This window comes from Macrotis lagotis, chromosome 2 (assembly GCF_037893015.1).
Source record: "Macrotis lagotis isolate mMagLag1 chromosome 2, bilby.v1.9.chrom.fasta, whole genome shotgun sequence".
NCBI lineage: Eukaryota > Metazoa > Chordata > Mammalia > Peramelemorphia > Peramelidae > Macrotis > Macrotis lagotis.
In genome coordinates, this window is record NC_133659.1 from 156,702,901 (window position 1) to 156,727,423 (window position 24,523).

Genomic DNA, 24,523 nt, shown 5'->3' on the forward strand with positions numbered 1-24,523 from the left:
CCATTTATGAAGTGATGGAATAAAAAGAAATGGACTTTAGTTAGACTTAGAGGTGATTCTGGAAAAGACAAATGAATAGGATTCCTTGCAAGAATACTACTTCCTCATTATAATATTATTATATTATATAATTATAACATATAATAATTGTATAAGTATTATATAATGTTATAATTATAACATTATAATATAATTGTGCAAGTCACTCCGCCAATTATTTGGTTGAGAGGTCCTTTTTGATATTGAAAGACATTATTATTATTGTATTGTTATTATTAGTATCATATAGACTTAGGGACTCAGTTTATTCTCAAAAGCAGTAAAGCAATATTACTAGCATCATGCCCAGTGCATGGCTGGGGAATAAATTAAGTATGATCTCACTAGATGAAAAAGAACAAAATTTTCATTATTTAGGGATCCACATATATGAACACTAGCAGAAAGGAAATACTGAATTAGGTTCTTTATCCCTGGGACAAGCTCTAAAGTGCCAAATCCTACTGTGGTCAAATAGGGAAATAAATGTTTTCTCTAGAAAGTCAATCTGGAATGTAGATGCTAGGAGCCCTACCTCAGAATAGTCTTAATTTTCCTTACTTTCAGAGACATTCCCTATTTATCATGGATTAATTGAACACCCCCAACTGAAAAGACTCCAAAAGTTATCCTTGGGGAAATCTGACCTCTCTTTAATTCATAGACCCCTGATCTTGACACAGAGTTAATTTGGAGCTAACCCTCTAGCTCTATAGTGGCAGAATTAACAGTTAGCTGCATGGCTGCATGAAATATAGAGATATAAGAGAGAGAGAGAGAGAGAGAGAGAGAGAGAGAGAGAGAGAGAGAGAGAGAGAGAGAGAGAAATCAGCTATGGAAATGGTTTGTTCTGAAGTTTATTTGTTCCGAATATACATACATATATATATATATATATTTTCATTCAATAACTATTTAGTTAGCATCTACTGTATGCAAGACCCAGTGCTAGGCTAGGAGTGTGGGGAAGCCAAAAGGGAGAAAATAAAAAGGAAAAAATATGTCCCCTGCTATCATGCAGGTGCCTTGTACTTTTAATAATTACTGTCCCAACTGACACAGTGGAAAAGGATCAGGAATGTCTTGGTGTGTGTGTCTAATGATCAGAATCTAGTTCCTGGCTATAGTTCTTACTAAATCTGTCTACTTTCATTTTTCACTCTACCATTAAGTTCGGACTGAGAATGGTTGTTGGCTCTGACAATATTAGCAACTTTAAAATAAATATTGACAGACCAGACTGTCACCCTAGACATATGTAAGTCAATAATTTATTGGGGAGAGTAACTCTGATAATCACAGAAATTATACAAAAAAGTTATTCTTGCCACTTGCTATCTCCACAGGGATATTTTAAGAGTTGTAACTTTAATGGTTCAATAATAAACATGATACAGCTTCTCCTGTACCGGGGCTTAATAATACTGGGAGGAACTGCATTTTGAGGTGACTAGAGAATGTAACAAGACAGATCTGGGAATGCAACAATTTCTTCTGAATCAAGAACCTGAATTATTAGGAAGCTGAAATTGCCAATAACTTAAAGCTTATGAGGAGAAAAAAAATGCCTGATGAAGCTACTATCCAGTCTGGTAGTGACCAACTGGTAAAGAGGCAAAAGCAAACTTAAATGGTAAGGGGCACAATGATGCTCCTCTATATGGATGATACTTAGTACATTATTGGAGAGAACTAAACCACTAGAGGCATGTCATATGAAGATTGTCTGAAGGAACTGGAAACATTTCTCTTTAAAGAGAGAAGATTTAGGAAATGATAGGTCTCTTTTTAAAGGGTTTGTATAGGAAAGAGAAATTAAAATTTGTTCTTCTGGGACTCAGAAATCAGCACTAGGAAAACTGAATACAAGTTATATTAGAAGGAAATTTAAACTTGATATGAAGAAAATGAAAAGGAGAATGGGTGATATATTCTCATATCTCTTCTTGGAGGTCAAATTTAGTAATTATACAGCATTTTTAGTTTTCATTATTTTGCTGTAACTGTTCCTCCATTTGAATAGTAATTTGGCCTTAGACAGTTACTAGCTGTGTGACCCTGGACAAATCTCTTAACCCTATTTGCCTCAGTTTTTTCATCTGTAAAATAAGTTGCAGAAGGAAATGGCAAACCACTCCAAGAAAATGGCAAACCATTGCCAAGAAAACCCCAAATGAGGACACAGAGTCAAATATACCTAAAACAAACTGATCAAAAACAACATCATTATGAATGTTATTTCCTGGTTCTGTTTACATCAATTTGTTGAGTGTGAAGTGAAATAGCATAATTCCTTGCATCAATTCATACAGATTTCCCCAGGCAGTCATTATATTGATAATGTCATGTAGTAGAGCAATACCCATCACATTTACAATCCACAATTTGTTTATCCGTTTCCCAATTGCTAGGTATTTATTTTGTTTTCAATTCCTTGATACTTCAAAAAGTATTAATATTGTGGTGAAGACCATTATTTTTTTATAATTGACCTCCTTGGGATATATACCAACCACAAGATCTCCAGAACAAAGTGCAGGGATATTTTAGTCATTTTTAATAAAATTCTATGTTTCTTTTCAGAATGACTGGATCAGTTCATGATTCCACTAACAGCTATTATCAGTATTTCAGTCTCTTCAAATTGATTATTTCCATCTTTTGTATCTTTGATAACTTATTGAATGTGAAGTGAAATAGTATAGTTATTTTTGATTTTCAATTCCTTTAGTGATTGGAACAATTTTTCACATGGTTGTTAATAGTTCCAAATCATTTTTGAGAACTTTTATTAAATTCTTTTGTCTTCTATCTCTTGGGAATAACTTTGGTTTTTATTAAATTTGTTTTAGCTTAGTTTTCAAATAGACAGCATAGTTCCTAGCATAATATAGTAAGTATTTGATGATTGCCTGTTGATTTATTAATTGTTCCTTGAATATCTTTGGTTTTAGAGTCTTGTTGGAGATATTTGATAGAAATATTTTTTTCCTAAATTGACTACTTATCAAGTTGTGTTAATTTTATTTTTGAAAAAAAGTCTTTTTAATTATATAATCAAAATTATCTGTTTCATCTTTTGTGATAGCCTTGATCCCTTGTTTTTTCACCTAGCCATAGTAGCAAAAGGTACCTTATTTGAATTTCTTCTAATTCCTTTGTGGCAAGACCATTAATATTCCAATCACATATATATCTTCTTGGTTGATTGTGAAACATGGTGTAAGATACTACATACATAGTTTTAAAAGCTTGGTGTTGCTGAAGACGCTAAATTTCCTAAATGCAGTCTAGCTCACTCTTTTATTTGATTCTAAGCACTGGTCATTGTCTATTGTCAAAGCCTTTCCAAGATACATGTATTGATGAATTAACTCAATGGTTGCCCATCCAACTATATGTCAGAAAATGTACAATATGCAATTTTTTATCCTTTGGGATTTTCCATTGTGGCTGATCTCTTCTGAATGGGTATAGATCTCATTAAAGAAGCCCTGTAATGTATTGGACATTGGTGCAATAAGCAGTAAGTCATCTATAAAAATGAACATCGAAAAGACTTTGCTACGTACAGGGAATTTCTACAGAGTCCATTTGGACTCAGTTCAGGATATCCTCCATAACAGTGATGCATACCTCTGACAAGTCTTTCTCTGATTTAGGCCTTACTTGATGCTAATAATTAGAGAAATATATCGGGGTGGCTAGGTGGCCCAGTGGATAAAGCACTGGCCCTGGAGTCAGGAGTATTGGGTTCAAATCCGGTCTCAGACACTTAATAATTACCTAGCTGTGTGGCCTTGGGCAAGCCACTTAACCCCATTTGCCTTGCAAAAACATAAAAAAAAAAAGAAATATATACCAGTCTTTGATTCAGGAATGCTATTCTGCTTAAATTCCAGTCTGGCCTTAGACACTTACTTGCTATGTAATACTGGGTAAGTCACTTAATCCTGTTTGCTTAAGTTTTCCCAACTGTAAAATAAACTGGAGAAGGAAATATATGTATGTATGTATATATTTACCTAATATATATGCATGTATATAATGTGTGTTTACATATCCTGGAAATATATGTATATGTGCATATATACAAATATATTTATTTAACTTGTGATTTACCCTCAAATCCTGAAAAGAATCAAGAGCTGGAGGTTACAGAAAGTACCACCAAGAAGCTGAGACTCCACCTTTTGTCTATTGCCATTCCTCTTTAATGTGATGGGTCCCAAGACCACAAAGTGGGAAAGGAAAGGATTAGGAAGTGGAAATGACAAGAATATATTCTAGTGAAGACAAAATGAATTAGTGAAAGATTACAATGCCAAATCCTACAGGAATATATATATATATATATATATATATATATATATATATATATATATATGTGTGTGTGTGTGTGTGTGTGTGTATACATATATATATATATATATATATATATATATATATATATATATTTATCATATCTTTATGCTATCTGGACATCTTTCTTCAAGCCCTGCCCTGAGGACAAATTGAGGGCACAAAAATCATCGAATTGAGCCTCTCAGCGATCAGCAGCCTTCATACAGTTTCTCATCCCTCAACAGTCAGTCAACAAACATTTATTAATCTCCTACTCTTTGCCAGGCACCATACTAAGACAATTGACACAAAGAAAGGTGAAACCAAGAACAAATGCATAAAAAGGCTTAGGCAAAGAGATATAAGTATTCATATGCTTTCTTTCAGTTGTTGTGAACCTGCTGAGGTCTTTTTAATCAACATATTTCCATACAGCCATAGTCTCCAATCTATGTAGAGTAGTTAGTCTAAGAAGGATGCTAATCTTTCATGGCATATAAATTCTGAACAGAAGATAAATCTCAGAACAGAAATCCCAGAGGCTGCCCAGGCAACCAGAGAGTGGGGAAGGGATCCCATCTGTGCAGATTGTTCTTGTTCCCTATCTCCTACACTGCAGGAGGGACTCTGAATTGGAATTCAAGGAAGGAAACGGCTGTGACCCTCCTCTACCTCCCCAAGGCATATGTGGTTCATTGGGAAGGAGGATAATAAAAGCTTTCCTAGCTCTACCTTCCCATTATTCTCCTTTACCCTCCAAGATCAACTAGAGAAAAACACACAAAAGTAAATCCTTTATGCCAGCCAGGATTATTTGGTTTTCAGAACAGTGACATGAAGTAGTAAACTTAGGTCAGCACCCTATAGTTTTTCAACCATATGACATTTGCTGTTATTCTTTGGGTGGGTGGGAAACATGTCCAAGGACTACTATTGTTATACGTAATCTCCACCCCACCCCCACCCCCACCCCATCATCTCATTCAACAAACAATAAGTTTTTAGTATATTATGTAGAAAGCATATTGGGTAGAGGACCTACTTCAAAATCAGAAATATTTGGATCCAATATCCATCTCTGACGCACACTAGAGTGTGTGACCATAGGCATGTCATTTAACCTATCAATGCCCAAGGTAAGTATCTAAGAAAACAGGCTGCAGAACAGTTGTATGTATTGGTTGAGGGAGTTTCCTCATTTTATGCTTGGTGTGCCAATGAAGTCACAAGTTAGGATTTTTAAAAAATGTGGAATACAGTGCTATATTTAGGAATACAAGGTGCTATTCTGTAAATGATAAAACACATTTTAATTCTATTAAGAGATTCATATGGAAATTTATAGTCTGTTGATACTTTTAAAAAAAGTCCCACCACTACTTCAAAGACAAGATAGTATAGGAGATAGAGCATTGGATATTTATTCCTAAACTTCTCAAATTCTTGATTTCTTCATCTATAAAACAAGGGTAATACTAATATCTATTTTAAAAGATTTTTGGGAAGATCAACTGAGACATTGTATTTCATGTACTTTGCCAATAATAGCTATTATTATACTTTTGTTAATAATTATTGACTACCCCTAGAGTAAAAGGGTCAGAGAAAATCCCAGTAGGTTCAGCCCTTCTAGAGACATTCTCCTTACTCAGGTATTTCCTCCTTCAATTTCTATATAATATCATATGCTTGTCTTAATTTGTATGTCTGTTAACATTTCTTTAGGTGTTTGAATCCTCTTTCTCTGTGTCCCCTTCTTATCATTCATCTTAGTTTGGAAACCCCCTGCAGGCTAACACATTTTGTGGAGTACTTCATGCAGGCAAGTACTTAATACTTCCAAATTGAAAATCAGTGGGGATTAAAAAATTAGAGGAGTTCAGCTGAACAAGCTATTATTGGCTGTGCCATTCATGGCTGAAAACAAGTTCTTTCATGCTTCTTTTTGCACACAACTCTCTCTCTGCTCCCCCCAGTGTAACTATCCATATCTTTTTACTTATTTCCTTCCTTGAAACACAGGAAGAGCTGGAGAATGAGAGTACTCCTTGGACAGCTATATTTTATTACTCAAATCCAGTTAAGTGCTGATGTTGAGCACTATCCCCTACCATCATTTGAATCTAGCCCTTTACCGAACAGGATTCCTTCCTATAATATTGCTAACAAATAGTCATCCATTATCTACTTGAATGACTTCAGAAATGAGAAACCCACTCTTTGCCTAGGCAGACCATTCAACTGTTATATAGCTCTCTTAGAAGTGTTTAAATCTGGGGCAGCTAGGTGACACAGTGGATAGAGCACCGGCCCTGAAGTACCTGAGTTCAAATCCAGCCTCAGACACTTAATTACTTAACTGTGTGGCCTTGGGCAAGCCCCTTAACCCTACTGCCTAACAAAAAAAAAAAAAAACTTTAAAAAAGTGTTTAAATCTACCTCTCTTTAGAACTGGTTGTTTTTGCTCCTAGGTAGGCATTCAGAGTCCAAACAGAACAATTTTAATCCCCTTCCATTTGACTTCCTTAGAAATACTTAGAGACAATTATCACATGATCCCTAAGGAAGGCTAAGCCTTAAAAAGATGGAGTGTTTTGTTCAAAATGACTCAGCTGTTCAGTGTCACAGAACTCAAATTCAGGCCTTCCATTAGAATGTAAGTTCCTTGAAGAAAGGAACCATGTCCCTTTTCATGTATTCACAGAGCTAATTATTATGCTTAGAATAAAAGGAGCTTCATAGGTACTAGTTATTGATTGAATCTAAGTTAAGAGTTCTCTGGTCCTCTGTTTTTGTGCCTCTTCTACCACTTATCCCTCAGCCTTAGTTTTCATTATACTGTTTCTTTCTATCTTGGTCATAATTGCTATAATGAATTGCTCCCATTGAATAATCTGGGAAGGGGCATGATTTAGAGAAGATATAGTTGAACCCAGACTTTCCAACCTGTTTCCCTTTTACCTTCAATGAGTTTGGGCCTTGTCTCCTAAGAGAGAGGAAGGACATCCAAGGCAGAACTATGACCCCAATAAATCCATGTGGAAATTAGGTGAAGCCTCCCAGGGTACAAAACAGGCAGCTGGATTTAGAAGAGGGTAGTTGTGCTGTGGCCAGAGGACCTGTGTTTGAATCCTAACCCTGTTAATTGTTAAAATACATCATTTGCATCAAAACATAGCCCTAGTTTCTTTATGTTTGAAATGAGGAGGTAATAGGAAAGCCCTACCAAGGTAGTAGAATAAGAAACAGAACAGCCCATTCTCCCTACCTCTCCACCCTGAAAACTATTTTACAGTGACCTAGAAAAGCATCAGACTGAGTTAAAAGTAGAAGTGTAAAGGTAGAAGGCCATGAAAATTAGGATCCCAGAGGACTGGGTTTCTTAAGAACAAGAATGGTTTTTGCCTTTCTTCATAACTCCCAGTATATAATACAATGCCTGGCAAATGTTAGGCACTTAATATTCATTGACTGACTGACAAAGAGATAGGAACAAGGAAGCAGGCAACACACAAGCCCTACTTTCATTGGAACTTGTCAAAGGAAGCTAGAATATATATAATAAATATGTATATATATTATATATATATATTAGAGAATTAAATGAAAAAATGCATTTCATTCAACAATAAGAGGGAATAGAAAAAAAGAACTAAAAGAGAAAAGAGGGAGGGTGTATTCAGGACAGAATTAATCCTAAACAGAGAAAAATAACCATGGAGAATGGACCACCTAGAAAGATTTAAAAGAAAAAAAAATCAAAGAACTTGTAATTGGGGTTTCAGTTCAGAAAAGAGAAGAGGGTCAGAAGAGCAGAATCAGCTTGCATTATGCACTAATGCTAAACTATCCTCATTCTCTATCCACTTCTTTATAAAGAGAAAGTGGGGGCGGCTAGGTGGCGCAGTGGATAAAGCACTGGCCCTGGAGCCAGGAGTACCTGAGTTCGAATCAGATCTGAGACACTTAATAATTACCTAGCTGTGTGGCCTTGGGCAAGCCAAGAAACCCCATTTGCCTTGCAAAAACCTAAAAAAAAAAGGCAGAAAGCAAAAGGATGAAAAATACAACAGAATAAGTTGGAGGGAAAGCTATTAATGATACTAATTATGAATGTAATTAACTTACCCATAAAATGTAAGAAGATAGCAGAATCCAACTTGAAACATAAAGATTCATGGAGGGTTAAAATAAGAAGGTAGAGAAATGTCTATTATACCTGTGCTAAAATAAAGAAGCCATAGGAATAATTTTTGATTTCAGAAAAGACAAAAGCTCAAGTAGATTTTATTAAAAGATAAGGAAACTATATTATGCTGAAAGGTATCATTGACAATACTAAAATATGTTCACCCAAGTGACATAATTATCTAAATACTTATGCAAAATGAATTATAGGAAAAAATAGATAATAAAATTGTAATAGTGGGAAAGCTTTAATACCATTTTAGAACTAGTCAAATCTAAAAAACCACATAAACAAAAGAGTTAATGACAAAATTTTGAAGCACAAAGATACTAATGCATCTATATCTATATCTATATCTATATATATATATATATATATATATATATATATATATATATGGGAACATGTAGATCTTAGAAGTAAGTTATTATTCCTGGTCCTTACAATCCTTTTCTATGTTTTAGGAATCCCTGACAAATTCTATTTGGGGTTCTCATTCAGTTGATCTGGCTCTTTCCAGATCTCAGTATCTAGGCTCTGTTGGACTGGGTGAACTAGGTCACTTAGCTGTTATGCTGGTGCCTCATCGAATGTAACTACTTCTGCCACTGGCTCTGATAGTCTCTGTTACTGACTCTGGTGACGGAAGAAAAATCTAGTGACTCTTCTGACATTTTGAAGTTTACAAGGTCTTACTCTAATCATATCCAACTGCAATCACACATTCATTCAGGATCAGGAAATGGGCAGCACAAAAGAGACAAAATGAGCAAAGAAAAACTGTCACCTTTTGTTCATGGACATCTACTGGTGGGGAGGAAGAGAGGGTCCATCAACCCTTTTCTGCCTAGCAGTTTGACCAAATAAGGCTTGAACTAGGACCTATCCTAGCCAATCCATGAGAGCTAGAGTCATTTGTGTTTAAGGCAGGTGCCTAAAAAAGAAGTTTAGCCCATAAACACCAAGTTATCTTGTGAGGAGTATCCAAGAGGAGAAAGGGGATAATAGTGACTTCTTCACAATGGAAGCAACTTGGACAGACAGATCACTGATAACTTTGAGGACAGCAGTTTCAAATTAGTGATAAGGATAGAAGCCAGATTTCAAAAAGTTGAAGAGTGAGAGAAGTGAAAGTTTAAAAAATGAAAAGAACTTAGAAAAGGGCCAATGGATTTGAAAATTCAAAGATCTCTAATGACTTTTTAAATGACTGATATTATTTTATTATGATCTAACAAATGATTTGGTACTATTATTAGCTCCTTATATCTAGGATCACTAAGACTTTGCATGTTAGTCCATTTGACGTTACAATGTTGATTGCTTAATGAATTCCTCTTCCCAGTATATTTGCATTTTGAAAGAATATTTCAGCAGTTAAATAATACATATCCTAACTCAAAGGAAATAATGTTTTGTCTATAAAGAGATTTTTGAGAAGGACCTTTAGGCAGTGTTCCTTAAATTGAGCCAGGTACACTTACTTTGTATATGTATAGAACCTACTTTAAAATCATAACATTTTAGAGTTAGGAGGATGTTAGAGAAAATTTAGTTTGATTTTATTTTTATAAATGAAGAAACTGAGACCCAGAAAAGGCAAATGACTTGAACAAGACCTGAATCCAGGTATTCTAATTCAAAATTTAGTGCTCAGTACATATTACTACATCTTCTGAATGGGTAATATATTTTTACCAATTGTTTTTATTCAACATATATTTGAGTGTCCTTCAAATATAAGGCAATAGTCAGATATGCTGATTGATATATTGCTGAAAAGGATAACATGGAGCTTCTGGCCTTTTCCATTCACAAATATCTATATCTATATCAAGAAAGAGATCAAGATAGAGATCGAGATCAAGATCGAGATCGAGATCGAGATCGAGATAGAGATATGATAAAATTTCCTGAGTTAACTAAAGAAGGAATATTTTGGACAGAGCCAAAAATAGGATAAGGCGTTGCCCAAGAGCACCAAAACTAATTGGGTATAAATATTACTTATAGTGTTTCAACAGCAAGAAACAAATGTGCTTAGCACCTGATTAGTTAGAATTATTAGTTAAATTAAGAAATGTAAGATTAAACATACTTCTTCGGGATGGCTAGGTGGCACAGTGGATAGAGCACCAGCCCTGGAGTCAGGAGTACCTGAGTTCAAATCTGACCTCAGACACAATAATTATCTAGTTGTGTGGCCTTGGGCAAGCCACTTAACCCCATTGCCTTGCAAAACTAAAAAAAAACTTTATTTCTTCCTCACAGTGAAAGAATCTTGGGCAGATCATTGATAACTTTGACAATAGCAGTTTCAGTTGAGTGATAAGAATAGAAGCCAGATTTCAAAGGGCTGAAGAGTGTTAGAAGAGAAAGTAGATAAAGGGAGTGTAGACAGATTTTTCTAGGAGTCTGAGAAATGGAGGAAAGATGTAGAATGGTAATTTGAGGAAATTGTAAAGTCTAATGAAGTTTTTTTTTTCAAAATGGGAAGTCCAGAGGTTGCTTGAAGGTTGTAGAAAAGGAATAAGTACATAAGAAAAGATTGAAGATTAAAAAAGGGGAAGTTGAGTGAATTACCCTTTGTAAGAGAAGGTGGAAGGGGATGGGATTAAGAATCTATGAAGGGAGGGGGCGGCTAGGTGTCAGTAGTAGTGGATAAAGCACCAGCCCTGGAGTCAGGAGTACCTGGGTTCAAATCCAGTCTCAGACACTTAATAATTACCTAGCTGTGTGGCCTTGGGCAAGCCACTTAACCCCGTTTGCCTTACAAAAGAAAAAACCTTAAAAAAAATCTATGAAGGAAGCAGCTAGGTGGTGGCTGGGTGGCACAGTGGATAAAAGCACCAGCCCTGGAGTCAGGAGTGCCTGGGTTCAAATCCAGTCTCGTACACTTAATAATTACTTAGCTGTGTGACCTTGGGCAAGTCACTTAATTCCATTGCCTTGCAAAAACCAGAAAAGAAAAAGAATCTATGAAGAGAAATTTGCCTTGGCAAGAAAAGCCATCACTTTGTCATGGACTGAAGTCATGGAGGAGAAAATGGGAGATAACAACAAAGAGTTTTAAAATAAAGAGAAGGTATAAGAAGGAACTCAACAAGTGACCTTTATTTTTTAAAAAGGTAAGATTCTCAGCTAAGAGGGAGACAGAGGAAGCAAAGCAGAGGATGAGGTCAAGGGATTCGGGAATAAATAACAGAAAGGAGAAGCCCACAATAAAGGGCCTAATACTTATTTTTAATTCTACAGAGATCGTAGTATTCCATGGCTTGCAGTCACACAACAAAATGTGAGCTTTTGATAATAATAATAATGATGATAATAATCACAATGGAGTCTATTCATTAGAACAGTCTTTACCTCATTTTTTTTCCTCAGTTTCTTATCCCTCTTATCCCAGGGGTCCTGGGAGCTCACTTAAGGAAAACGCTATGCTGCTGAGATGACTTGAACTTGTGAATTAAGGAGCCCTGGCAATGACATATGTGACTGAGTCATGACTCCACTTGGTGTTTCAATTTTTTCTATTTAAACTATGGAGACTTCAGTACCTACCCCTTCCCTAGGCTCCCATAACCTCTATAAATACTAGGTATCTCCCTCTTCCAGTTTCCACTGAATCATCTTCAATGAGTCCTCTAGAATACTATTTTGTTTTCCATATTCAGAAGTCTGTTGTTGGGCTATTAAAAGCTCACTGTCAAACTTTGTGACACTAGATAGGACTGTTTTGTAATTTTTGGTTACTAGGTTCTTGAATCCTTAAAACAATCATCTGGCTTGCCAGTTCAGAAACAGTGGAAAATGAAAATGAAACCTGAGCTGCTTAGAAAAGAACTTAGCTATAGACAAGTTGTCATAGAGAGAAACAGTGGGGAGCTATTAAGGGGTTATCGTTTAGTTCCATGGATTGAAGTGAAAAGTAATAGGAGAGCAGAGGTTCTTTGGATTACGATTGAGTTTGGAACCCTTTAGTTCCCTGGTAATGATAAACCCCCATAAGATCATGAAAGGTATAGAATCTCCTTCAACTATTCCAGTCAAAGTAGACTAATCATTGTTCCCATCTTGCCCTTATCCATGTTGTCTCACTTTACTGGAATGGACATTTTATATTTCTTTTAGCCCAATTCCCAACTCTTCTTAATGATATACCTCTCTTAGTTTATCTCAATTCAGTTGCCAACCTCCACCTCCCCCAGAGGAAAGTAAGCATTTATTAGGCACTTACAAAGTGCCAGGCACTGTGAGTAAGTGATCAGGATGAAAAACAAAAGTAAACAACTCCTGCCCTCAAGGAGCTTATATTTTAGTGTGGGAAAACAATATTTATACAGGAAATGAAATGTAAAATATATATGCAGAGTCATTTCAGTGGGGAGTTTATATGACCAGAGAGATGAAGATAAGCTTCCTGTAGAAGTGGAACTTGAGCTGACTTTATTTTTCAATTTTAAATATTTCATTTTTTTCCAATTGCATATGAAAACAAATTTTAACATTCATTTTTAAAATTAGTTCCAAATTCTCTCCTTCCTTTCTTCCTTTCCCCCATCTTTGAGAAAGCAGGATATTTGATGTAGGCTCTACATGTGCCATCATGCAAAACATTTCCATATTAGTCTTGTTAAGGAGAAAACACAGAACACAAAACAATTTTTTAAACGACAAAAGGAGCCTTCAGACTCCATAAGTTCTTTCTCATAAAGTGAAAAATCCTTCAGAATTATCTTGGATCTTTGTATTACTGAGAATAGTTAAATGATTAACAGTTGATCATTTTACAGTATTGCTATTACTGTTTACAATGTTCTCCTGTTTCTTCTCATATCACTTTACATCAGTTCATTTAAGTCTTTCATGGTTGTTCAGGAAATATCTCACTCATCATTTCTTATAATACAATAGTATTCCATCACAATCATTTACCTGAACTTGTTCAGGCATTCCCCAATTGATGGACAGCCTCTCAATTTCCAATTCCTTGTCATCATAAGAAGAACTGCTTTAAGTATTTTTGAATATAGATAGAGATAAAGATGTAGATGTAGATGTAAATGTAGATGTAGATGTAGATGTAGATGTAGATGTAGATGTAGATGTAGATGATGTAGGTGTAGATATAGGTATAGGTACAAGTACAGGTACAAGTATAGGTAGATAGAGATAGAGATAGAGATAGAGATAGAGATAGGTATAGGTATAGGTATAGGTATAGGTATAGGTATAGGTATAGGTATAAGTATAGGTATAGGTATAGGTATAGGTATAGGTATAGGTATAGGTATAGGTATAGGTATAGGTATAGGTATAGGTATAGGTATAGGTATAGGGAGAGGTAGAGAGAGAGAGAGAGAGAGAGATAGAGATAGATGATATAGATATAGATATAGATATAGATATAGATATAGATGATATAGATAGATATATAGATATAGATATAGATATAGATATAGATATAGATATAGATATAGATATAGATATAGATATAGATATAGATATAGATATAGATATAGATATAGATATAGATATAGATATAGATATAGATATAGATATAGATATAGATATAGATATAGATATAGATAGATATAGAATGTCCTTTACCTTTTCAAAAAAAATCTCTTTGGGATACAGATTTGATATTGCTAGCACAATTTTATAACCCTTTGCATAGAGTTCCACATCATTAAGCTACCTTGAAAGAAGTGAGGGCCTCCTAAAGGATGAGACTAGGAGGGACTATGTTCCAAGTATGGAAGTCATGTAAGTCATGGAAACATGAGATGGAATGTCTTGCATAAGGAACAGCAAGTAGGTCAGTTTTATTGGAACATAGGGTACATGAAATGAATAATATGAAAAAAAACTAAAAGGGTAGACTGCAAGCTAGATTGTGAATGCCTGAAAAAAAAACAGATGAATTTGATTTTCATCTTTGAGATATAACTGGGATAACTGAAGCTTCTTGAGGAAGGCAGTGACACAGTCATTCCTACACTTCAGAAATATTACTTTGGTGGCTGTGTTGAGGATGGATTAGAGAAGGGAAAAAAATATGGGGTAGAGAGACAAGTTAAGAGGCTACTGCTATAGTCTAGGCAAGATGTGATATAGGTATAAATTTATTAAATTCAATTGAAAGTGAATTGAATTAAATTCACTAAACCTTTCTAGGTTTTAGTTTCTTCATATATAAACTGGGGAGATGTGATTGGATGACCTTTAAGGTCCCTTCTAGCTATAAATTCATGTTTCTTTGATCTTATGAATTGAAACATAAAATTCCAGAGTTGAAGGGACCTTAAGGATATCTTATCTAATTTAATATCCTCATTTTATTTTTACTGATGAGGAGTATATTGATGAGAGAAGTTAAACAATTGGTCACAGGGTCATTTAGTGACAGAGCTGGGACTAGAGTCCAAACTTTCTGATTCCCAGTTAAATGTTCTAATATATCACATTTCTTTTCTGTATATCAGTGTGTGTCAAAATACTCTGGTTTGGTTGCTATTCATTCTTTCTATGTCCTAGAAAAGTTTGAAGTCAGATGGCCATTCATATGATGTCCAATGTGTACGTTTTGGAGGGATGGAACCTCAAGGAAGCTAATTAGGCAAAATCTGGAGCAAACAGATGGCACATCCTGAAAGCAAGTCTCGTTGCTGCCAATCTTATTATTGCTACTTCTAAAGGAAAATAGCAATTCTTAGAAAGAGTCCCTGAACTGTCATTTCACCTGTGAACTATGAAGTCAAAGAGAATTATTCTTTTGAACATATGAAAAAATGTTATAAAGAATTAAACTCTTGGGGTGGCTAGGTGGCGCAGTGGATAGAACACCGGCCCTGGAGTCAGGAGTACCAGAGTTCAAATCCAGCCTCAGACACTTAATAATTACCTAGTTGTGTGGCCTTGGGCAAGCCACGTAACCCCATTGCCTTGCAAAAATCTAAAAAAAAAAAAAAAAAGAATTAAACTCTTGCCTCCTGTGTTCATATTTCTACCCTGAAAATATAATTACATGACTTCAAACTCATTCAAGTTGTTGGAGATTGAATTAATGTGCATACTTACTAAAATGAAAACATTATCTATGAATGGTGGATTTATGAGGAATAGTTTTGGTGATGCCCCAATTTCATCTTTCTCTCAATCATTAACTCCATTTCATGCCTGAACTCCTTGAGAAAACTGTTTTCCTTCTCATTTTCTTCTAAACTCTCTGCAGTCCAATTTCTGACTTCATAATTCAACTCAAAGTGTTCTTTCCAAAAATTACCATTATTCTCTTAATTTTGAATCATAATGGCCTCCCTCAGTTCTCATCCTATTTAACCTTTCACACTGTTAATTACCCTATTCTTCTTGATATTCTCTCCTTCTTAAGTTTTTGTGACATTGTTTTCTCCTTGTTTTCCTATCTAATTTACTGCTCCTCAGTCTTCTTTGTTGGATATTCATCTGAGATGAGCCTAAATTATTTGTGTCCTCAAAGCTCTGATCTGGATGCTTCTTTTCCTTCTACAGTATATCATTTGGTGATCATCATTTGGTGGGTTCAATAATCAGCTCTTTAAAGTTGATTTTCAGATCTATTTTTCCAGTTCTTATCTCTTTCCTGATCTCCAGTCTTGCAACTCTAAATGGAATGGCATGCCAGATGAGGAAACTGAGGCCCACAAGATTAAGGAACTTGCCCAGGGTCAAAGAGCTAGTAAATGTCTGAAGACTAGATTTGAGCTCAGGAAGATGAATCTTCCTGATTTTAGACTCAGCACTCTATCTACTACACTACCTAACTTCCTCCAATGACATTGCCTTCTGTTGACTCCTTACACAAAACACTCCATCTCCTGACTATGCATATATTTATTAGTTCCCAAATGTGGAATACTCTCCTTCCTTGTTTCTGGGTCCTGGATTCCCTGGCTCCTTTTAAGTATCACCTAAAATCTCACCTTCTACAAGGATCCTTTCCTAGTCACTGTCTTGCTCAGTAAACTCAAGTGGCTCTCAATTATCTATAGGACCAAATGCAAACTCTTCTACTTAACATATAAAACCTTCAGCCTACCTTTCAGAGCTTATTACATATCACTCTGCTTCCCACATTCTGTTTAGACAAAATGGCTTTCTGGTTTTTCCTTATATATGACATTATATCTTTGCACAGATGTCCCCTTTGCTTAGGAGGTGGGCAGCACTCTTTTTCTTCTCCTCTATCTCTTAGAATCCTTGGTTTCCTTAAAAGCCTATTCTAATACAAATGAGGCCTTTCCTGATCCTCTTAGCTGCTGCCATCTCTCTTCCCAAAATTATCCCTTATTTATTTATCATTGTACATAATTTCTCTGACTCCCACTTCACCAGAAGCAGAAATAGAGTAGGCACTTTTTAAAAAGAAGAGACAGGAAGATGGCGACAAGAAGGGATCGAGTCTTAGGAGCTCTCTGATAAAACTCATCAGCTAAGGACTCTAACTAAACTTTCGAGAGACAGAACCCACAAAGGGACCCAGTGAGGCAGCTCTCCTACTCAAGGTAACCTGGAAAAGAACAGATATTTCACATAAGATTTTTTTTATTACAATGATCTATTGCAATGATATGAAAGGGGGGAGGCAAGGGGGAATGAGGGAACCTTTGCTTTCATCAGAGATGGCTAGGAGAGGAAACAGCATATATACTCAATGGGGTATAGGCATCTGGAGTAAGAAGGAGGGGGGAGCAGGGGGAAGGGGTGGGGATGTGAATAAAGGAGGAGAGGATGGACCATGGGGGGAGAGTGGCCAGATATAACACATTTTCTTTCTTACTTCTTGCAAGGGGCTGGGATTGGAAGGCCTGCCCAGGACCATAGGGCCAGGTGGATTCTGGGCCTAAGGGGTGGTATGGGGGCTCAGGGCTTCTTGGCCCCAGGACTAAGGATCTGTCTGCTGAGCCAGTCAACGACCCTACAGCAGAGTCATAGTGAAAGGAGAGAGAAAATAGAGTACATGATAGTGGAGAAATAAGAAAGGAGGGAGTTGTGATCAGCATTGGCAACGGTGGAAAAATATGGAAGTAACTTCTGTGATGGACTTATTATAAAGAATGAGATCCACCCATGACAGAGTTGTTGGTGTTGGAACAAAGACTCAAGCACATTTTTTTGTTATTATTATTTGGGGGAGGGTGCAGGGCAAGTGGGGCTGGATGGCCTGCCTGGGGCCACATAGCAGGGTGATCTCTGGGTGTCTGGGGCCGGATTTGGACTCAGGTGCTCCTGGCTCAAGGGCCAATGCTCTGTCTTCCCCCCAGCCACCCCTACTATCATTACTATTTTATTTTATTTTGGGTCTTTTTTTTTTTCTTCTTTTTTGGTTGTTGCAGGGCAATGGGGATCGGGTGGCTTGCATGTCACACGGCTGGGTGATGGTTGGGTTTACTCGGGTGCTCGTGGCTCCAGGGCTGGTGCTTTGTCCATTGCACCACCTGGCCATACCTACAATTATTACTATTATTTTTTTTAATTTTAATTTTTTTTCTCTCCCCTTTACTTTTTTCGCCCAAGCAAGTCTATCTATATTCATGGGGGAGGAGGGGTATTTTGTTTATTTGTAAACAAGAATATTTTATTAATGTAAAAAAAACATTTGTACAAAATGAGAATAAAAAAATAAATAAAAAAAAAAGAAGAGACACTGCTATTTTTGCATCTCCAGCATTTGGACAGCACCTGACCCAAAAGTAATACTTAATAATTGGTTGTTGATACTACGTCCCAATTTTACAGATGAAGAAAAATGAGCCCTGGGAAGATTAAAACCCAGTCACACAATTAGTTGGGATTCAAATTTGGATCCTCTTTACTTTAAGTCTAGAATGTTACTCATTTCATCATGCAGCTATGAAGGAAGCCTCAATAAAGAAGTTCCAGAAAAGTATGGAAAAATTCACAACTGATTAATCAAGAGTCATTAAATGGGTAACCAGGATAGTCTGTGTAGGTTGTGGAACTAGAAGAATAATGTTAAGTCAAACAGAGACCATGCTATCTAACAAACTGTTCCTTTGGGCTATTGCCAGAAACTGGTGTCTGGGCTAAATAGGTCTTTGGTTTGACCTCATATGACAATTCTTATGTTCCTTTACTGTGTATGTCACCCTGAGAACTCTAAGTTAGAGCTTAATTCTTGACCTGACTTATCTCAGGGAAGGTGAAGAAGAGATGTGGCCTCTTTTCTTTTCTTTAGCACAGCTTTATAAAACAGTCTCATCCACATAAATTCCATCTGTGTTACTGTTTCCTTGTTCCCATGAGTTCAATATAATTTTGTTAGATTATAATAGGATTTAGATCTGTACAAGACTTTAGAAATAAAATCTACTTCCTTGATTTTACAGATAAGAAAACTGAAGCTCAGACCATGATCACAGAGACAATATCAGAATCCAATTTCAGATTCTCTGTCTCCAGATCTGTTGTTTTCACTACCAGATACCATATTGGTTGGCATGTTTGCGATTCCTAAACCTATACTGATGAGAACATGTAAAAATGACTTTTCAGGCTGGAAAAAGAACTAAGATTTTTCCCACTTCTAATCAAGGACTCCCTCTATACCTCTCTTTCATTTGATCATCAGTGAGGAATTCAAGCTAAGACAAATATATTATGATATTATGATATTCAAGAAGCTGATTTTTAGATTCATTAGAGCTGAGTCACTTCAAACTGGCACTAACAAGTCAGTCTCTAAGATTCTTACTAGCCAGAGAGTGTCTACTGAGTCATGAGGCTGTCTTCCAGTTCTGCCAACCAGATACTTGTTAGAATATTACCACCACTACCTCCCAAGTTTATCTTGTGTGGGTTTTGTACATATTTATGTATGTTTTTTCACAAAAAGAAATCTATTTTCTCTTCTCACCCCCCCACCCAATTTTTACAAGAAAATTTCTAGGAAAATTTTCTAAAGAAAAAAAGTTCCTTATAATAAATATATATAATCAAACAATTTTCTATTGACTGTGTTCAAAAAAACTATGGCTTATTCTGCATCCTCAGTCTAAAATTTATGTGTGAGAAGGTAGTAACATGCTTCTTTATTCATCCCCCAAAATCCTGATGGTCATTGAATTGTTCATAGTTCTTGAAGCTTTCAAAGTTTTTTAAGTGTTGTTGTTATTGGATAAATTATTCTCCAAATCTTCAAATTTCATTCTTTATCATATTTATAAATAAATAAATTTATAAAATATGTTCATTATATATAAAATACATTGTTTATAAAAGCCTTCAAAATTGTTCATTTTTATAATAATGATATTGTAATATAAATTATTTTTCTGATTCTGCTTACTTCATTATGTGGCAATTCACAAAAGTTTTTCCAGGCTTCTCTGAAAGCATCCATTTTCTCACTTCACAATAGTACACAATAGAGCACTGTAGTATTCTATTCCATTTGTACTCAATTCAATTAAATCTATTAAGTACTTTTAGCCAAGCTAGTGCTAAGTGCTAGGGATGTTAAAAAAGATAAAAGACAATTCCTGTCCTCAAGGAAGACAATCCTGTACATAGACATATACAATCATATAACACTTTTGGTTCAGTCAGTAATTACATAGATAGATAAATGATAAATAGATAGATAGTTTTCCTGGTTCTGCTTTCCTCACTCTACTACAATAATTTATGACTCTTCCCCTGTCCCCATCTCTAAATTTCTCTTATTTGTTATGTTTCTTATTATGCAATAATATTCCATTATGTTCATGTACTGACAGTAATGTTTAGTCATTCAACAATCTACAGTAGCTCACTTTGACTCCAATTCATTGTATCCCAAAAACTGTCATTAATATTTTATTCTATACTAATATCTATTTTAGAGAAGCATGGATTTAGTATAAATAATCAGAAAGACCATCCTTACTGACCTCTAGTCCCTTCCAATGCTAAGATTCTATTATTCTCAATGATAGTCATCACAAAATTATTAAGAATCAGAAGAACTGGCAACAAATTGACAAGCAGCTGGTGCCACATGCTTCCACTGTGCATAAGCTATGCATCTTAGAACCCTGGGGGAAGGACAGCTGAAAAGGATAGAATGGAAGAGCTGTAACATAGCCAGATAAGTCCCTTTGCCTCTCCCCCTTGGCTACTAATACATATTAAATGTATAATATACAATCTCTTTATTTGTATTACTTCTAGTTGTCATTTGTGTACATGTCATATACCTCCTATAAAATTGCAAGCTCCTTGAAGGCAGGGCTCATAACCTATTTATCTCATCCCCTCAGTGACTAGGCAACATCATAGATGTGACCATATGAGAACTGATGGATAGTGATTTTATGAGGTTTTCAGGCTTAGAACACAGACCTCTACCTTCCTCTCAGTTACCTAGGTTGCTTAAATACTTAGGTTCAAATGCCATTTTCTAATCACATGATCAAGCTCCCTAGTCTCTAAGAGTTTCAGTTTCTTCAGCTGTATTAAATAATAATAATAATAGAAGCACTCCCTCACAGGACTATTGTGGCTTTAAATGAGATCATGTGTGTCAAGGTCTTTGCAAACCAAAAAGTGTTATATAAAGTTGAACTATTGTTAGCATTATTCTATACTGGCTGAGATCTTCAAAGGGATGTACTCTTTAAATGGGAGGGTTTTTTTATTAAATGTAAATTTTGCTCTCTTTTTCTGATTTTTCTTTCTTCCATATTTGCATATTATGGTTTAGGCACAGCTATCTCAAGCACTGAATGGTGTTTCTGATAAAGCAAAGGAAGCTAAAGAGTTCCTGGTGCAGCTCAAGAACATACTTCAGCAGATCCAGGTAAGAATGTCCTGAGGCTGTTTGAGAATGACTTCACTCAAACCCTCTCTTGGGAAGGAAATATTAAGTGATGAATTAGGAATAGTATAACAAGCTCATTTTCAAGGTTTATATTTGTTATAAAACGAAGATCCAGCCTTGACCTTTATAAACACAACAAAAGCAAGATATTGACAAAAAAAAAAGGAAGGAAATTTATTTAAATAAAAACTAACATAAAGGAGCGGCTAGGTGGCCTAGTGGATAAAACACCGGCCTTGGAGTCAGGAGTACTTGGGTTCAAATCCGGTCTCAGACACTTAATAATTACCTAGCTGTGTGGCCTTGGGCAATTCACTTAACCCCATTTGTCTTGCAAAAACCTAAAAAAAAAAACTAACATAAAGTTATGACTGTCATAAGGAAGATGGTGGAAGGAGCAGGGCAGAGGACAGGGCAATGTTGTCTCTGAGGCTGATAACATTTATAATTGTGGGCAGGTCACTTAACTTTATTGAGTCAAAGGTTCTTCATTTGTAAAATTAAGGAGTTTTAGTAGATGGTTTCTTAAGTTAGTTCTTTGATCTATAAGAATATCAAAGTTAGAAAGAACCTTTAAACCTTGAATTGTTCATCTGTAAGATGAGGGGATTAAGCTAAATGACCTTTAAATTTCTTTTCATCTCAAGGATGCCATAAATACAACTAGGTCTGGAGTAATGTAAATAATGTATTCTATAAAATAGTAGCATTATTCAAATTTGCATTTCCATTTGGCTAAAATGGAAATTACCATATTTTATATAATTATAACTTTGAACTGTATTGATTTTAATAATATATGGCCATCTTCCAAGGATTCATTATTTGCACTAACTGGGACCCAGTAATATAATAAAAGCTTCCCACCTAACTTCATCATTTTGAAATAGAGATTATATTTCATGCATTATTCTTCAGAAGTTGAGAAGATTTGTGATTTTGTAAATATAGGACTTACTCCATTTACAAAGATTTCATGACTTTCTAAGGGCAAAAAAAAAATTCCTCTGTTGATAGCCAACCTTATGGTAATAAAGTTCTCTGAATTTAGCTAAACTGATTCTTAGATGATAGACACATAGTTTCTCAGAAGTTCTGTACTTGAGGCCCTTTCAGCTTGAAAAGACCTGCCCAAGTTTGTATTCTATTATCTGACAATTCAAAAAACTATCCCATCAGAAGTAGTCAGACAGGTCTTTGGTGGCAAATATATAATATTTAATAGTGTGGCACATTCTGGAGCTAATTTTTCATCCTTTACTCATGCTGCAAGATTATGTCTCCAGAGAGTGGCTATTGCTGACATCTACCATGTATGAGCTAAAAATGATTTTTATATTTTTAAATAAAGTTTTATTGTATTTAAAATATAGAAACCATCCTTAGCTGACTGGCTATATATGAATGAGATTGACCAAGTTTGACATTCTGGATATAGTTTGACCCTGCTCTAGAGTTAACCCTGAATAGGATTGGGAGGGTGCTAATGTCGTTGCTCATGTGAGCCCACCAGTGTTCCACTCAATTAATGGCAGATATCAATTAGCCAAATTTGATTAATTTTTAGAAATAGATATTTATCATAGTTGTTACAAAATACTCCCTCTCCCCAAAATCTATACTAAAGTACCACAAGTTTTACACAGAATCCAGAAGGTGATTTCAAGCTTAGAATATAAAGGGAGTAAATCACAAATTCTGGAAGTCCTACCCTTTTGTGGAGTCCTCATGATGTTCCTTTTGAAACAAGTATAGTATGATATAATCTTTCTGCTTGACTACTTGTACAGCTTTGACTTTGCCTTTTCTCCTTGAGTTCAATCTGCTCTTTGATTCAGATACATACACTGCCATTAGCTGTTTCAGAAATACGGCTTAGATAAGAATGAAAAATCCAAATATTCTAATGTTCTGAAGTTCCCAAGGATCTATGCTAACCAGGGATGCAGAGATGTGCCTTACCTATATCCCACCTCTGAACCTGAAAGGTTGAGAGCACACTTCATATATGACTCAACCCTTCACAATCAAAGGCAAGGCAAGCTTCTGCTTCCCCCTCACTGAACATCCTTGCCCTCTAACCAAGGTGGGGAGAGGGTGGAAGACCAAGACTGAGGATGAAGCACACTCCTCTCTCTCTCAGGTTATTCCTTTTCAGGGTTATTACAAAAGGTTTCTAATACTAAACTGAAGACACACAATTCCTTGATTACAAATTAGTTTAATGGTTTTATATAAACCACAGAGAATATGACCAAGTCTCTTAATAAATACAGACAAGCTTGATGTCACACCTAGTTGAAATGCCTTTTATTGAATCAGGAATTCATTGGATATCTACCCTTTGATTGATTAATTACATCAATATGTATTCCTACCTGATAGTCAGTGGTAAGTGAGATGGGGTGACTGACTCAATAACTACCATCCCTTTACAATAAGATTACACACACACACACACACACACATATATATACAGAGAGAGAGAGAGAGAGAGAGAGAGAGAGAGAGAAAAATGAACCATCTTATCCAACCCTCTCATTTTATAGGTGAAAAAACAGAATTTGAGAAAGACTTGGCCAAAGTCACATGAGTAGTAAGCATCAAAGCAAGATTTGAACTCAAGTCCTCTGACTTCAGAGGCATTGTTCCTTACCCTATATCATGCTTCATGTTTATATGTGTGTATGTGTATAGTTATGTACTCTTAACATGGTAGAGGCACAATAGAAGTCATGTATCATGATGGATAGAAGTCAATATACAGCTCAGAAATATCTGGATCTAATTCCTGTCTCTGATATATACATATATATATATGTATATATACATATATATGTATTTATACACACACACACATATATACATATTGACTGTATGATCATATACAAGTCACTTAATCTCTCAGTGCTCGAGGAAATTCTTAGACCATAAAATGGTCACCATTCTATAACAGTGGAAAAAATATAGTTCCCTGTAGCCATGAAATCAAAGGTCCAAAAAACACAATGACAATTCACATTTAAAGGGTACTTTAATATGTTCTGTTATATGTTACATGTATAATGTAATGTATCTTATATTTT

The 24,523-nt window shown here is 35.6% G+C and overlaps 1 protein-coding gene across 6 annotated transcripts in view; it reads left to right on the forward strand.

The window, feature by feature from the left end:
- TRIM67 (tripartite motif containing 67) overlaps window positions 1-24,523 on the forward strand; it is an 89,223-nt gene that overhangs the window by 15,909 nt on the left and 48,791 nt on the right. For all 6 annotated transcript variants that reach the window (XM_074220458.1, XM_074220459.1, XM_074220460.1 and 3 more), the window contains one exon: window positions 21,321-21,416. In XM_074220458.1, the coding sequence (XP_074076559.1) occupies window positions 21,321-21,416 (96 nt within the window). The remainder of the gene's footprint in view (window positions 1-21,320; window positions 21,417-24,523) is intronic.